The 17,153-nt window shown below is 41.3% G+C and overlaps 1 protein-coding gene across 2 annotated transcripts in view; it reads right to left on the bottom strand.

Moving 5' to 3' along the window:
• Window positions 1-17,153, bottom strand: part of gli2a (GLI family zinc finger 2a) — an 87,302-nt gene that overhangs the window by 9,071 nt on the left and 61,078 nt on the right. For both annotated transcript variants that reach the window (XM_040149377.1, XM_040149378.1), the window contains 4 exons: window positions 8,265-8,466; window positions 7,267-7,465; window positions 4,326-4,436; window positions 3,666-3,806 (listed from right to left, as the gene is read on the bottom strand). In XM_040149377.1, coding sequence (XP_040005311.1) covers window positions 3,666-3,806; window positions 4,326-4,436; window positions 7,267-7,465; window positions 8,265-8,466 — 653 coding nt within the window. The remainder of the gene's footprint in view (window positions 1-3,665; window positions 3,807-4,325; window positions 4,437-7,266; window positions 7,466-8,264; window positions 8,467-17,153) is intronic.

The raw sequence follows: 17,153 nt of genomic DNA, 5'->3' as shown, positions 1-17,153 counted from the left end.
ACACACACACACACACACACACACACACACACACACACACACAAGTTGTGATTGACAGTGCCATCCATTATGGATGACAGTTATTATGCATCTGTAAACTAGAGACAATCACATTGAAAGCACTGTCTGTTTTTTCAGGCTGTGTGTGTTAGTTTCTAAAGGAAAAGGAAGTTCCTCAGATCCCAGTAAAAGTGATCAGGAAGCGGATTTTGTGACAACCTTGCATTTATCTTCGATTCTCCTTACTTTTAACAGGTCAGGAAGTTGCTGACTTTACATCAAGTTTCCTGTGTGATTCTTAAACTTAAATTTTGAATTAGGTAGTCTAGTAATTTCAAACAGACAAATTAAATTGCAAACCTAAATGTGAAATCTCAGAGCATTCTTTTTGAGATGATCTGTCTACACTGCAAAATTTTACATTTCTGTGTAATTCCAGCATGTATTCCACCTTGTAGGAATTCGTCATGTTTGAAGAATTTCTTGTCTTGTTAAAATTATTAATTTGGAGGAGGCTGTCAGTTGCTCCTGCTACACTGTGTAGATATGCAAGAGAATGACATACAGAATGACCCACAGTACCTTCACAGTTATCTTAATTATACCCTCAGATACAACAGGCGTTTATCAAACTCAAACGACTTATACTGCAGACACACACACACACACACACACACACACACACACACACACACACACACACACACACAAGTTGTGATTGACAGTGCCATCCATTATGGATGACAGTTATTATGCATCTGTAAACTAGAGACAATCACATTGAAAGCACTGTCTGTTTTTTCAGGCTGTGTGTGTTAGTTTCTAAAGGAAAAGGAAGTTCCTCAGATCCCAGTAAAAGTGATCAGGAAGCGGATTTTGTGACAACCTTGCATTTATCTTCGATTCTCCTTACTTTTAACAGGTCAGGAAGTTGCTGACTTTACATCAAGTTTCCTGTGTGATTCTTAAACTTAAATTTTGAATTAGGTAGTCTAGTAATTTCAAACAGACAAATTAAATTGCAAACCTAAATGTGAAATCTCAGAGCATTCTTTTTGAGATGATCTGTCTACACTGCAAAATTTTACATTGCTGTGTAATTCCAGCATGTATTCCACCTTGTAGGAATTCGTCATGTTTGAAGAATTTCTTGTCTTGTTAAAATTATTAATTTGGAGGAGGCTGTCAGTTGCTCCTGCTACACTGTGTAGATATGCAAGAGAATGACATACAGAATGACCCACAGTACCTTCACAGTTATCTTAATTATACCCTCAGATACAACAGGCGTTTATCAAACTCAAACGACTTATACTGCAGACACACACACACACACACACACACACACACACACACACACACACACACACACACACACACACACACACACACACACACACACACACACACACACAATGTTTCTGAAGAGACACGCACTTCAAAACTCTCATCCCATGCACCATGTACAAATATCCACACACCCAGAGGAACCACTTCATTTCCTGAGGACATCCAGGCCCACAATGCTCCACTTATGTGGCCACTTCTTCACCAGTGAAAAAGCTCAGTGGTTGATGATTCTGCTGAGATCTATTTTGGGTGAAGGAGGAGGAATGGAAACAAGTGTGTGGCCCAAGTGTAGGCTTCTATTTTCAGGTTACACTCTACTGTGAATCCATAATTTGGGGGCTCTTGAAACAGGATTACTTTGGTTAAGCAGAAGCCAGGAAAACCCACAGGTGTGTGTTTTTTTTGCTGATATGGTGAGAACCTTCACTGAAACCCTGGATGTGTCTAGGGAGATACTGTCAGGAGTTTTTGTTGAGAGAATGCCTATTACACCCCAAAGATTTTCTGTTTTTTATAAAGTTGATGGAAAGCAAATTTAAGAATGTGTTGGCCTCACACTGTCCATCCACATCCGAGATCAAATCACCAATCCACTGCTAGTCGACTCGGTAATCCTGGCAAGCTTTCACAGAGTTTGTGGCTAGGGAGCTGGAGCTGGGGTAAAAGTTCTTAAAGTTAACTCTGGTACTTACTTGTAGCAGGATCAGAGTCCTGCTACACCAACTCCGATCAGTCTCTGCATCTGTGGACCTGACACATGCCTCTCCTGCCACTGCTCTGAGATGACTGATGTCAAGTCAGAAAGTGGAAAGCAAGAAGAGAAGTTGGCCTGGAAAAGGGGGGAGCATGAGGTTCCACAACTCCAGAGCTGCTGGCATGATGATGGATTTATGACCAGCCCTCTGTGCTTTAGGGGTTGGGGGTGTTGCTGGGAATGAGAGGTTAGGGGTTAGGGGTCATGGGGCTGAGGGGTGGTGGGGCACAGCTGCAGGGCTTGGGCCTGAATTTGGCGAGAGCCCGCAGGCTCATTAATGTTGCGCGTGTCGACCCAACAGGAAAGGATCAGTTACTGGACTGTTCTCTGACTGGACTCAATCAGCATGGATTTAATGAGTAGCAGAAGAGTTGTTTGAACTTTTCCCTTTCTACACAACAAAGTGCAGCAGTTCTGATGGCATTGTTTGGACTTTTCTTTCACTAAAGCAAAGAAACCTAATAATACTGATGACAGGAATGTTGTCCAGAGTAGCAAATGAAACATGTCTGCGAATGATTTGACATTACACAGGTTGTATTTTCAGTGGAATAGGGTTGAAACTACTAATTATTTTCGTTATTGATTAATCTGTTTTCTAATCTACTTTCTCGGTTAATTGATTAATAGTTCTGTCAATAAAATTTCAGAAAAAAGCGACAAATATCTGTTAATTGTGTTATTTCCCACAGCGTGAGGTGACATCTTCAAATGTCTTGTTTTGTCCAACCAACAGTCCAAAACAACAAAATCAGTTTACCATCATTTATGACAGAGAAAAGCATCAAATTCAAGTTCAACATTTGATTTGTTGATGTATTAAAGTCAAAGGTTTTTACAGAGGGGATTTGGGATTTCTCTTTTTATCACTCCATAAATCAGAAAATACTGTCAACAGCAATAAAAAAAATCAATTTTCACCTGTTTTTCTCCTTAAGTATAAAGACAGGAATAAAACTGGAAAGTTTGGTTTATGTAAGTGTGGCAGAAGTGGAGATTTCTGGCTCAGCGTATGAGAAAAAACTCATTTTGAGAAAATTGACTTTAAAGGTGTGTATTGTAATTAAAATCTATGGATAAAAATAGAAAAAGTGTAGTAAAATAAACACCTAAATGTGTATTTTGTATGTTTTCTTTCCACTAGTCTGAAAGAAGACATGTAATGGAAGCAAAATAGCCCAAAATCTCAAAATTGACCAGTACATGAAAAAAATAATGTTTTTGCATGTGGTGTCTCACCTTAAGTAGCACTTTTCTATTCTAGCAACCACTCATTCACCCATTCACACACTGATGGTACAGAATCAGGGGTAGTTAGGGGGGTTCAGTATCTTGCTCAAGGACACTTCGACACACTCCTGTGAGGAGCTGTGGATCAAACCAGGAACCTTTCAATTACTAGACCATGTCTACCTCCTGAGCCACGCTGCTATACAGTGGAATTTCCAGTTTTGAGGTCTATATACTCTTTCTGTTAGTGGGCTGTAATAAAAAAGTCAGCAGTGTCTGTCACTGAGAAAGTCTCCGCAATAACCAAAAGGACAATAAGCTTGATACTCACATGGACAAGTTGGTCCTGGGTGTCATACTCCTTGGTACAGCCCTCCCAGTGGCAGTTGGTTTCATATATGGCCTCAGGCTCCTGCTTGCACTCATCTTTATCCACATCATCACTTAAGTCCAAGATCCCTCCACCATGGTCCTGGAGAAAGGGGACGGCACTTTATGTCAGAAAGGGGCTAACAAACAGTACAGATGTGTGTATCCATTAGTGCACCTAAACGACTAGAATAAAAACATGCAAACACTGTGTCTTTTACCTAAATCTGTGGTCAATATGTTAGGGAAGCATTCTGAACTATTTTGCATCTGTCTTATCTTATCTGTTTCTTAATCCTAAGGAGTTGCTGCTTGAACTCCCTGCATAACAACACCTTTTGTCATTAATTAAAGCTGCATTTTTATTCACTATCTATAATCAATTGGAGCCAAATTAGCAACTGCAGTTAAAGAGAGGACTATTTTCCCACTGTAAGAAGCTGAAGCTGTGATGGACATAGCTAAGTTGCGAGAAAAAATCTATGCAGTTGATTAGGATTTTTTGAAGGTCAATACAGATCCAAAAATGAATAATGCTACGTTTGCATTTGCATTTTTCTACTTACTTTCTATCTGATCTCTAATATTTCTACTTATGTCCACTATTTTTTGATTTTCTTACCTGAGAGGACGGTGAGATGGGCAGTGGACCTTCTGCTTCCATCTTAACTTTTGATCTCTTGGTGGTCAGTGGATTGACTGTGCTGCTTACTGCTGGGTCTCCATTGGCATTCTGAAAGACAGATAAGACCAGAGACAGGGTTGAAGAGACACGCTTGCACTGTAGTGGAAATGATTTTCTGGATGCCTTTATGAGGCAGAAAAGGAGGCACTATAATAATTTAAATCTTTTGTCATTCATGCAATCTGTGCCATTCCCTTCATTCATCACCTATCAGTGAATCATTCCATTAGTCCTTACGCACACCTACCTACCCATTCATCTTTCCATGCATCCATTTGTCCTGCTACTTATTCACCTATTAATTTAATAACTCTTTCAATTAATTAAACTGCCACATTCTACTACTTTTCACACAGTCATAACAGAGAGCGGCTAAAGGGGAATCAGATAAACAAGTCACAAAGATACCATGCGATTGTTTTTGGCTTGGCAAACAGCCGCAAAGAGATGTGAGGAGTCATGGCAGGCACCATGGCCCGTAAGTCAGACTAGGACCTGTCGCTGAGACTAATCAGTCTACTAATCAGTAGACTGCTTTATGATCGCCAAAGGCACAAGAAAATATTAAAGAAGAGGAGTTATTACCCCCTGTACAGAATGGGGGTGGGGGTGGGGTCGGGGGCTGCGGAGGGAAGGGGCTTTGATCTGCCAACAGATTCTCAAAAAGACAGAAAGACAAAGACTCAGAGGGCCTGTTGAAGCTCTAATGTAGATGAAAAGAAAGGAAAGATATAAATGTGTGTGTGTGTGTGTGTGTGTGTGTGTGCGTGTGTGAGTATTGAGGTTCATTGGAGGGGGTCCAATATTAGAGGGGGGTCTCCTAATCCCACCCAGACGCTACAGTGCAGTTGAGCATTTCTGGCAGCCTCGATGATTCATTCAGTGGCTTGAAACCAAAAGGGAAATATGGTTGTGATCACTGTTGAAATGAAACAGATTGCGTTTTTGTGTACGTGCATGAATTGGGGGTGTGTGTTTGTTTTTTATCTGTGTAAGCGTATCCAAATGGGTGCACATATATACTCCTGGATACTTGGATACTGTTGGTGTATGTCAGTAGACACTGTTCTGAAACAGAGCTAGAGGCGGCTGATAGCAGTGTGAGGTGGGGTGGTTCACTGAGTGGGAAGTTTACATGTGGTGTATACAGTGGGCTGATAAAGAGAGACAGAGGAGACAGTAGGAAGTAGGACAGATGGAACTGGGAGGGAGTCTCCTGCATATTTCTGACCTGATATACAGTTTACAAAACATACTTCATTCACGAGAACTTGTACATTCAGGCTACATTTACTGCACAAGCCATCATCAATTCCAAATAAATGCCGAAACAATCAGTCGATTAGTTGATCAACACAAAATTTTGATAATCAAATGATTAAGTCATGTATGGAACAGAACAAGCCTAACATGCTGGTTCCAGCTCCTCAAACGTGATCACCGTCAGTTCAAAATTATGTTTTTAGGACAATTTGCAAAATTAGCAATCTAAAGATGTCAGCTTTTGGTTCTGTGAGCTTGTAACTGCATTTATCAATTCCAAATTATTGTTAGACTACATGCTTTAGCAATTACATGAATAAAATTAATCAGTATTGTAAATCATTATAGTTTCAGCTCTACTCTAAAAGGTTGCTTATAGTACATGACCGTTCATATAACGTTCACTTGTAGGCTGTACCTGAGCTGAGAGCGTGCATAGAGCGACAGCGGCAAAATACATAATTTTCAGCTCCAGAATGGGTCATTGAATTTTGTCCTTGTCCTTATAAGAGAGGAGACAACCACTTAAAGTATTTTGAATAGAAAAGTTCATAACGCCAAAGATTGCAGTTGTAGGACACATATCCTGCACCTTCCCCCCAAAAGCCAATCATCTTCTTTACAACAGCTGAACAGGAAACATATCGAGCCAATCGTGTTGTTGCACTGAAATAAGTGAAACCTTGGGCATGCGTGGTAGAAGTATAACCTTTGGAAAATAATTTTTAAACCTTATTTTGGGGCAGTTTTTATGTCCCAGTGACCATGGACAGTGAAGTTATTGCTCTCTCCCTGTTCATTTAGATAGGGGCCTGCTCTTGTGAACCAAAAGTAACTGACCAGGGGCGTTGCCAAGATGGCTGCCGAGTGGCAACACTCTCCCATAAAGACTTTGTCCTTACACAATCAAACAATAAAATAGGTCAGAGATTTCATGATTTTTTTCCACTGATGTGTGTCATTGTTTTTAAAGCCAAATTTAGCTCAGATCCTCAACATTACTGAGTCGCTCCCAACATCTCATCATTCTTCCAGTGATTTAAATATGTCTGGATTCGTTGACATTGACGGCTGTGTCTTTGGTTGAAAAAACAACCAAGACAATCAGAGTTTTACAAGTCGAATTAAAAATGGGGTTGTCGTCTCTCCCTGTACCACAGCCAGAAAACTAGTAACAGAGAAATGACCACAAAAATGGACACATTTGTCATACAAAAGTTATAAGAGTTGTCACCAGTAAATGACTATTACGTTTTTCTCTACGTATTGTCATATCAACACTGGCAAGATTCCCTTTTACACATTACTCAGCAGTTACCTGCCCTCGAAATCAAGTTTAGCATATTTTTGTATGGCTTTGATTAACATTTATGCACCTTACATCTGTTCAAATTGATCAGAACACATCGCCTCTATTATATGAAAGTGAAAAATCATCTGATTGGTAGCAGGAGTTATTTCAGAAAGCCTTAATCTAACCCACATGTATGCATCCATATAAATTGGATCCGAGGCAAGAATGACTGAAAGAAAAAGGGTATATGCATGTGAATCTGTGCACATGTTATTAGTATACAAGTGAAACATTTGTTTGTAGAAATGCACACATTCCTACCTGGTTTGCCTCAGAGTTGGAGCTGTTGTGAGAGGTGGACATAGGTGAAGCAGTGAGGGGGTGTTGGCGAACAGAGAAAGAGGATGGTGATGGTTGAATGAGAGGAGGCGTGTGGCCGAAGGCGTTGAGACCCCTCTGCTGGGACAAAAGCTGCTGGTATGCCACTGGATTGATGGGATGAGGGAAACTGAACGAGGGGCTGGGCAAGAGGGAAAAGGAAAGTTATCTCGTGGAAAATATGAATGGAGTTTTGTCTGCTTGATAGCCTTCAAATAAAACCACAGTAAAAAACAGTTACATCGCTATTAACTCCATATGATTTAGTCTAAATGTTAAGTTTTTTCTGCATTAGCCCTAGCTGCCAAGTGATGGCAGGTAAGATACTAGCAAGCTCCAAATATAACATTGTTTAGATGTTGATTTAACGTTAACAACGTGATTTAAAGTATGCCATCTACTTGTTTTACAGTTGACTGAAAACCAGTCTGCTTAGCTGTTAGCATTATACAAACAGGGGTTATGGGACAATGACACACTCCAAAAATGTTGATTGTATTGGTTGAACACAAAGTGACTTTCAAAGTTCAACAATGAGAACCCTGAACTGCAAGTTTTTCAGGAGCTTGATGTATAGTGGCATTTGTTGCTGGAAACGGACTTCTGAATGTGTAATTCCCGCTTTTGGGAGGTGTTGGTGAAGTCAGTATGTGTGCAGGTTATTTAAAAAGAGTATTACTTTAAAAACATGATCAATGTCAACGGCAATTCCACATTGTTAGTTTACTGACAGTTACTGAAACAAGATATTTAGGAATTTACAATACCTTAAGTTGCTTTACTGGATAATATGCAAAAATTAGACCTGACGTTTGGTCATAGATAAAATCTAAACTGACACTTTCAAATATGCATGCACAAATGTGTATCTGCCTGTAAATGTGTGTATTCTTGTGTGTGAGCATTTGCTAGATATGTAAGCATGGACTCCGTCGATATACCTGATCCCTCCGACTGAAAGGTGCCCATAGGAGCTGCTGGCGGCTGAGCTGGAGCGGGAGTTGTTGATGTAGGCCACTAGGGAGTTGGGCGAGGTGCGGATCATGGTCTGCAGGTCAATGCTGGCATCTGACAGCGGAGAGATGGACAGTGCCCTCTTCCTGCTCAGCCGGGGTGTCAGCCGTGGGCTAGAAAAACGTGATACTGGACACAGAGACACAATAGGATGCTACCTCAATGGACAACTTCAAAAGAAATCAACTGCATGCAAACAAATGTATATATGATATGTAACATGCAGTATTTAGAATCTTCAGACACTGTCATGTTGTCATGCCTCACATTAACTAGACTGGATAACTAATGTGCAAATTCCCTGTATTACCATTTAATAGCCACATGGCCTCAATAGAAAACGAGCATTTATCCTGGACCATGTTAGAAGAAACATTTAGCCCTAAGCATTCTAGTGGAGGTCATAGCCATGCTAAGCTACACTATATCTCCTGCATCTCTCTCTCTCTCAGACACACAGCTCCCCTATTTAACATTCGCATCCTCTTATGCATAATGAATCACCCCCAATCATTCTCAGTAATTACCGTGATAGCAATCTCTTTCAGACCGCCGTACTTGGGTGAGTTAAAAGGAGGCAATTGAAACAAATTGATCTCAGAATACCATTAAAAAAGAACAAGTCTGACTCATAAAGGTAGAGTTCATGGCCTCCTACTAGACCTGGTTGTTACACTATTTTCTTATTCTTGTAGAAAAGATCACAAGAGACGATTTGGGAGACTACTTTCCCATGAACTTGAACAGAAAGCTATTTGTTTTTCGATAGATACCAACAGTCCATCATTCATGTGTATTTATTTTGTTGTGTAGGTATTTTTGAGGCATCTAGCTCCCACTCCAACACACAGATCACTTGTTGGGACCAACAGGTGCTGTTTTGCTGTGTGAGGGGACAGCAGAGCTGCTGTTTGTTTGTGCACACATGCGATTAGATCTTACAGCAGACATCATCAGAAGTGTGAGAGGCAGGAAACTCTTAATAGGCCCATCACAACACATACACACGAGCACGCTGAATGTCACCTCCCCTGCTGCCAATATGTTGCCAATCGCCGGGTCTTTGCTGGTGAAACTCATAGACCCTCAGGCCAAATTAATCCAGGCACCACCATAATCACCATGCCAGACCTACAACCATAAACCAGAGTCTTACTTCCAAAACTATTATGTTTGGAGGTGGCGAGTCGTAAAGTAGAGGCATATGCACTTAGTTAAAAGGCCCCCGGGAACTTCAGATGGCAGACAACAGTAGTTGGGGGTCTGACAAAAAAAAAAAAAAAAAGACTGCTGGAGATGATCGAGACGTGTATGAAAAAGCTGGCAAAAACAACAAACGATCCTCAGGAATGTGCCTCTTTAGGGCTAATAACTAAATGTGTCATCTTTCACTAGCCACATAGAGGGTTGAGAGTGGAGTAAAGGAGGAAGGGAGGGGAGAAACGCAAAAAATGTAGAGGGTGGAGAGGCAGGCAATCCTCTTCTTGGGCACATAGATTGTCATGAATGAGGACTTCATTCTAATAAACGACGCATTGCTCCATACAGGTCGTGTAGCTGCTAAGGTTTGCTGTTTTTGCAGTGAGGTGAACTTTCTGCCTTGCCAACAGATTTAATGGGAGATAAGTGTATTAATATCCCCCTCTATAAAGCAGGAAACAGGCCTCACAACCTTGTGGCCTGGTAGCCTGGCGCCTGCCTCACCCTTCTGGGCACTGGGCCCAAAACACCGCCCTCTACCTCCATCTTCAAACCACCCACTCAATCTATACATCTACCTCAGCTCCGAAGAATTCTTAATGCCTCCAGCAACAAAGCTTAGACATCTATTATGTTCGGGTCTTCTAATGCTAAGGTGGGGGATAAACCAGCTTTGTTTAGCTCAGTTTTGTTCCAATGGATGTCCTTGGTCTAACCTAATTTTACTTGAAATCAATTTCACATACACACATGGATACACAACTCTCACCACTTGATAAAGTAGTGTTTTATAGGTGGTGGTTATAATTGAAAGGGTGAGCAGGTTCCGGCAGGGAGTGAGAAAACAGATGTTGCACAGGCAGTGGCGGCACAGCAGTGTGTGGTAATATGGCATGTGTGGGTACGTGTATATATGTGAGTGTGCGTCTATTGTATGTGTGTGTGCCATTGCTCTGTGGACTGTATCATGGGCTGGTTGTAATTGTGGGATCTGGATTTTATATGGAGAGTCATAATTACAGGCACTCCAGTGCACATTGATACAGTAAAAAAAAGATATATATATATATATATATATATATACGCCTGTGTGTGTCTGTGTGTGCATAAAAGGATGAGAGTAAGGAGTGTGTATGTGTGTGATTATTTTAAGTATTTTCCTGTGCTTTTTTAATTGAAATGGCTTTGTGGAAAATGAAAACACTTTAATTTGAGGGTTGGGCTAATCCCCAGAAGGAGCTAGCTCTCAGTGCTGGCCCCGAGCATGTAGAGGGTCACTATAAGGCTCTGTAAAGAAGTGGGGCCTCATTTAAAACCGTTATGCTACTTCCCAAAAGTTGGGATCTATAAAAAGAAACTTGACGGGAGAATTTACACACCTGTACGGAAACTCTAACCCATGCGTTGAGCATTTTGGAGACGGGAAATTGGCGCCGCAGATGGTGAGGTGGTGAACTGAAGCCAGATTGTAAAAAATTAAATGAGTGAGAAGCATCATTATAATACCGCCTCTCACACATTTAATTTCACTTCATATCACAAGTTACTTATAGATTCACTTTATCATAAATGTTCAAACCAGCAGTGTTATTTGTCCTTGTGCTAGTGAGCTGTAACTATTCCATAAGCACCTTTCAATTTTAAGAGATAGAGGCACACTCAAATCTCAAATCATATTCCGCTCAATATTTCATCAGCGCACTCTCCCCACCAAAGCGCAGAGGAGAGGGTGAACTGTATGCTACTGACACTCGTGGTCAGTTGTAGAGTGCACCGCAGCTGTTGAAATGCTCGGATGATGCCAGGAAGTGGCAGGTGCCAGGATTCAGGGAAGTTTGGCTTCTGCCTTTCCCCAATAATTAGCGTGAATATACTAGTCCTATTCACGTCAACCACGTGAAATGGGCTAACTAATCATCATCAGTTGTAGAAATCCAAGATATCAAATAGTATTAATGAATTTCAGAATAGAGTGTCAATAGTTTTTAATAATATCTTCTAATACTGTCCATACATCAGCAAGAACAATTTTAGTTTTCATAACATTTTGTGTGTAAAACTGCTGCAGTGAACACGACTGTGTTGTCAGATGCACAGAGCGCACTTCTTCAGCCACTTTACCTAACACCACCTGCTGATTGTTGATTGAGTCCAATTGGACATTTGTACCAGGTATAATGAAATTCCCCGGTCACAAAAATGTGACGGATGTGAGGTCACAGTGACCTTGGCCATTGACCACCAAAATCTAATCAGTTCATCCTTGCGTCCAAGTGAACGTTTGTGCCAAATTTGAAGACATTCCCTCAAGGAATTCATGAGATATCGCCTTTACGAGAATGGGATGGACATATGGACGGACAACCCGAAAACATAATGCCTTCAGCCAAGGCTGTTGCTGTTGCGGAGGCATAAAAACAGCATTTTTTTTAAACTTACAACTTCAAATTCAGATTTATTCATATCTATGAGTGAAAGCGGTTGCAGTTTTCACTTCTCTGAGAATTCAGTGGCCTCTTTTTGAGTTCATGGAAACAGTGGAACTAAAGGACACAGTAGAGTCAGGCCAATAACAGAATGATGATCAGTCAGAGTTGGACTGCTACTTAGTTGAATACAGAAAGCAGTGCCAGAAACTCAGCTCAGTGCCAATATATCCTCAGACATGTTGTGAGAATTGCAAACCTTGTAACATCCTTGAATGTGCTTGACTTTAATGGGAAAAAATGTTAGCATCGTCGGTGTCTGAGCATGGAAAACAGAGCCAAGCCAAGAGGACGCATGAAATCTTATTCTTTTTTTTTTAGGTTTATGGTATTTTATTCTAAGGGTTGGAGATGTTTACTATACAGTAAGTTTCTCGTCCTTTTATGTTCTTGTAAAGGATTTAAGTTTGAATGGTTTAATTTTGGTTGTCTGCAAGTGTGCAGTGCATACCCAACTTTGGAGGAAGATTTTCTGTATACCTACCTTTCTAAACATAGCCAGTTTTGTGTTATCAGTGTCCATGTTGCGGAGAAAAGCCGCAGCCAATTATGATACAATCGTTTATGTAATCAGTCGTGCACATGAGACTTTTGTTCCCTGACTTCAGCCTTAAGGGTAGTGCCTCCTTCCGTGCAGTGTATCGTTCCAAAACAGCATCCGGGATAAACATGGGGAGGCAAAGTTCCTTCCCTTCCCTTTTGTTCTTCCATAACGCAAACTTTTGGATGGATATGAAATGGACAAGTATAGTTAAAAAAACTAATAGCTAGCTAACTATGCACACACAAAACTACACATACACAAAACTACAAACATAAAGCAAACCCACTGTTTCAAGCTCTTTTGACAAGCAGGTGGTCTGTTCAATGTGTTTTGATGTGTAAAAATGTGAATTGTTTACTTTCTGGTTAAATAAATAGGTACCAGGTGGTGATGAGATGTTTTCTATTGCTGGGGGGTTTGCAGGCAAGTTTAGTTAGCAACACTGCTAATGTATGGAGCCAAATTAGAGTGGTTTTACAGGTCATCATGTGTCATAGACTTTAATAAAAGTACATACAACAGTGGAGTTGTATATCAATAACTTTCTAATGTCACGTATATATATTTTTTGGCTTTGGTGTGAATCTGTTTTTTAGGTTTTCATTAGTCTTCCAAAAAGATGGCTTCTGAAAAAAAAAAAAAATCATCGATGTTTATTTACTTAGGGGACAAATTCAGTCAGCAGAAACCCCATTTGTGGATAATCTTTGGCTTGTCCACCTTGACCTTGCCTAGGGTGAAGCGCCCCCCCCCCACCACTACCACCACACCACAGAGTTTGTGCAAGCAGGGCCCCATACCTCCATATCTTCAGCCAGCCTGGCCATTCCCCCAGGGCCAGCCGGAGTGGGAGAATGTTTATTTTCCCTGCTAAATCTCTCTAATACTAACACTGTGAATTTTATTAGTGAGGGAGCTTGCACTGAATCTTCTTTGAGCCCCCAGTGTCCAGCCCAAAGCCGCCGTTGTGTTTGTCAGTGTGTTTATGCACACACTTCCACCAATGTGCTCATGAACCGACATATAGTTAAGTGTTTGTATATGCTGTCTGAGCAGACCAAACTCCCTCTCGCAACCTCCTCTCTCCTCACCACCACATCGGTACACGAATCTATCTCCCTCTCTCTCCTTCTGCTGCATCAACACTAAAATCTCTTTTTTCTCAGGATGGCAGACATTTACTTTGGCTGCTACTTTTGTCATGGGAGCTTCAACGTTTTCCCGCAAGCCGCTCTGATATTTCCTTGCCCACCCACCCCTTACATACCTATTCACTCATATACAAATAGTCTTCTGAATGCCTCCTGATGTGAAATACCATAATGTTACTTTATTTACACTTTCGGCAGTGATGGTGTACCCATGCTAATGTTAATCATACTTAAATGATTTTAAATTATGGAATTAGTGTTTTTCTGTCTCCATTTATTGGGGTCAGAGACTGAGACCAGCTTACTGTAACACATGAGCAACAGATTTGGTACTACTTTACAATACGTTGCTATTCTGGTGGTGGGAATATGTCCTTGTTTATCCTCTGCCCTGCCTAACATGAGTGGGGCAACTAGAAACAAATGGCATCTAAAATAGTAATCTCTTCTTATATTTAGCCAAGATAGTTTTTGTCTTATATGGCATCAAGAGAAAACCTTTGAATACAGAGATAATTTAACAAGGACTCAAAGCTAAACTCTCTCTTAGGGGGAAGTGGGGATCCAGATAGATAGATAAGGTTTTTAGTTATTTTCATCGAACGGACAGAGCTTTTACATTTCTCTGGACAGAGCTATCACGTGTTGCAATTTGGAGAAAAGTCAGAGGGTCAGATTAAATGATATCAGCCTGATAATGGCCTGATCCGACATATATGGAGCACTGGAAATGTAGAAGGCCATTGAAAATGACAGTTGCTTGTTTTATTCCATGTAGTGTGTCTTAACTGACACAGCATCTGGGATGCCTCATGACATCCAAACAAAAAGGCTAGCATGTCAGATTTTTTTTTGCCTTCTCTTGCCCGGTTTTACAACTTCTGTGATGTGATCCTTTGTAGATATACAATATACAACTCCTGAAAGACAGCGGAATATCATTGGTTGGGGTTCAGTGTAATGTCTCTATCATGTCTCTCAGCCAAGTCATGGCAAGAATTTGTGACTATGATCACCTAATCTGACTAAGTGAGCTCCTTGAAAGGCAAAATATTGTGTATTCTGATCCTGGCGTTCATCCTCACATCTTTTGTATGGTGAAGACTTTCTGCAAATGAACATGTCTGACAACAGAATTTTGCAAGTTTTGAGGACATTAGCTGTGTTTTCACATAGACAACAGCTTTAGCACCTTCAAAATAAGTACAAAAATCATGTATTTTAGAAGTTTTCTAGAAACAACTATTAGCATCTAGAAACAAGTCTCATACATATGTGAATCAAGAAGACTACAAAGGACTTTTTCTCTTAGAAAGAACTGAAATGATCCTTAACCACTGGCCTGTTGTACTTATTATAGAAAGACAATGCTGGATTTAATGACTTGTTGTGGATATTTTTAAAGGATGTATCTTTGGATGGAAATGTATTTCTGTTATTTTAACCCAGTCTGCTCCTCTCAGTCTCAGTGTGAAAACACACCAGAGACACCAACACTGATTTACAGGAGTGGCTATGCATTTCAGCTAGGCCTTTATATCTGCTGTCAATACCATTCTGTGTAGCAGTCCAGTCCATCACACTGTCATATGGCAATATGGGAGGAAAAATCCAGCAAACAGCTTATGGATCTTATGATAATTTGCTGGGTAGGTTTGTGTTTTAATTGGGTAAATGAAAAGAGGTCCCCCAAAGTCTTTGGCGTCACAGCAGCATTTTTAAATCTTATCTTCCTCATGTACTAGAGATAAACTCTTGTGTTTTAAGTGTCTGGCTTGAGGTGTGCCCAACAGTAAATCCCAAAATTCATAAGTGGACCGGTAAGACCTGCAGCCATGTCAAAAATACTTGACTGACGCATGTGTCCACAACTTTTCCACCAGCACACTTCTCACAGCAGTGCTCAGTGTTTCGTGGTTCAACCGTAAGCCTTGCATTTACTTATCCAGAGGGGAAAACAGTGAGTGAGAGGGAGGTGGGTGAGAAGCTATACTATGGGTTCACTGAGGGCTCACAGTTCTTGCGGTGGGTCTGCTGAATACTAGTGCATAAATTGATTTTTATTATGGGTTTTATCTGCACTGCCATCCAAAACTAACATTAAGGGATGAAGCACATATTTGCCACCTCTGCCACTCCTCCTCCTCCCACGCTCTGGCAGTAAATAAGGTCTTTGATTCCGACCAAGGCTGCCCGCTATGACCATTAGTTGGCTGCCTCGGTCAATATGGACCCTGTGTCTGGAGGCTGCAATGGAAGAGCCTCCAGACTGGCAGAGTTGCCCAAACCTGACCACATCACTCCTAGCATGGTGGAACACTAAATAAAAGCTGCTGGGATGGTGGCAGCAAGTGTGGATGCTGCGTTTTTAAGCAGGCGGTGGGGGCGAGGAAGGTGGGGGTTGTGGCTATTTGAGCAAACAACTTTGCAAAACAAGTGTGGGCAATGCAGCACAGCGGCGGTCACTGAGGTGGCTGGAGCAAAAAAAGGGGGAGGAGGAGGGAGGAGAAAGAGGTGGTCTTCAGTTTCTGAAAGGTCCCTAACCCAATCTCACCCTTCCCTTTCAGCATTGATGTGTTTAACTAAGTGATTGAGGTAATTAAAAAGATTAATTGCAAAGCGATCCCCTATTTGATTCAGTTTTTTTCTCTCTGTTGTGTTTTCCTACCTGTGAGTGAGGATGCCTTCATTAGTATCATGCAGTGACTTTGGAGAGCGTGACACTGTAGTGGTGAAAGCAGTGGGGCAGTTTTTTTCTGGGTGGGTGGTTGGATGCGATGAAAGAAATAGCAAAGGCTCCTGGAGAGGCACGGTCGTCAGTGCCAAGGGGAGTATTTGATTATCAGGCATCGAAAAGGCTGACTTTCACGGACAGTTTTCCACTCTGTGGACTTTCTATTCCCCATTCATAAGGGCTGAAAGTTTCTTGGATGTGTTTTGCTGCTGAAATCAAATGTCTATTCTGGTGCCTGACCGTCATTTTGATAGAGGGCCGAGATTCTCACTGGTATGGGGGAACAGGCTGGTCTCTGTGAGTTTGTGTGCAAACACATGTATGAGTTTTTCTGAGCATTTGCCTGCCTATTTTCCTGGCTGTTAAAGTTTTTGTGTGCCACTGTGTGGATGTGTCTGTCTCCGTTTTGGCCTGCCTCATCCCTGCCATTAAGTGGACAGTGCATGTAGCCCATGAGGTTAATCCCTGCCTTAGAAGCCTGACACAGAAACAGAGTAGACCCGAGGGTGTCAGGGTTACACTCCAGTGCTTCATACTGCGAAATTCTCCCCATGCTGCCCTTATACAGTTACTCTGGATTTGTTTTGTAGGATATTACTCATAATAACAGTACAAACACACCTGAAATACCACCAAAATGAGAGACTCTAGGGTAATGTGTTTTTGCAAGCTCCTGGCCCTGGGACTTTTAATGTTTGTGC

This window comes from Xiphias gladius, chromosome 16 (assembly GCF_016859285.1).
Source record: "Xiphias gladius isolate SHS-SW01 ecotype Sanya breed wild chromosome 16, ASM1685928v1, whole genome shotgun sequence".
NCBI lineage: Eukaryota > Metazoa > Chordata > Actinopteri > Istiophoriformes > Xiphiidae > Xiphias > Xiphias gladius.
Note: the sequence above shows the minus strand (reverse complement) of the source record. Positions and strands in the feature narration are given on the sequence as shown.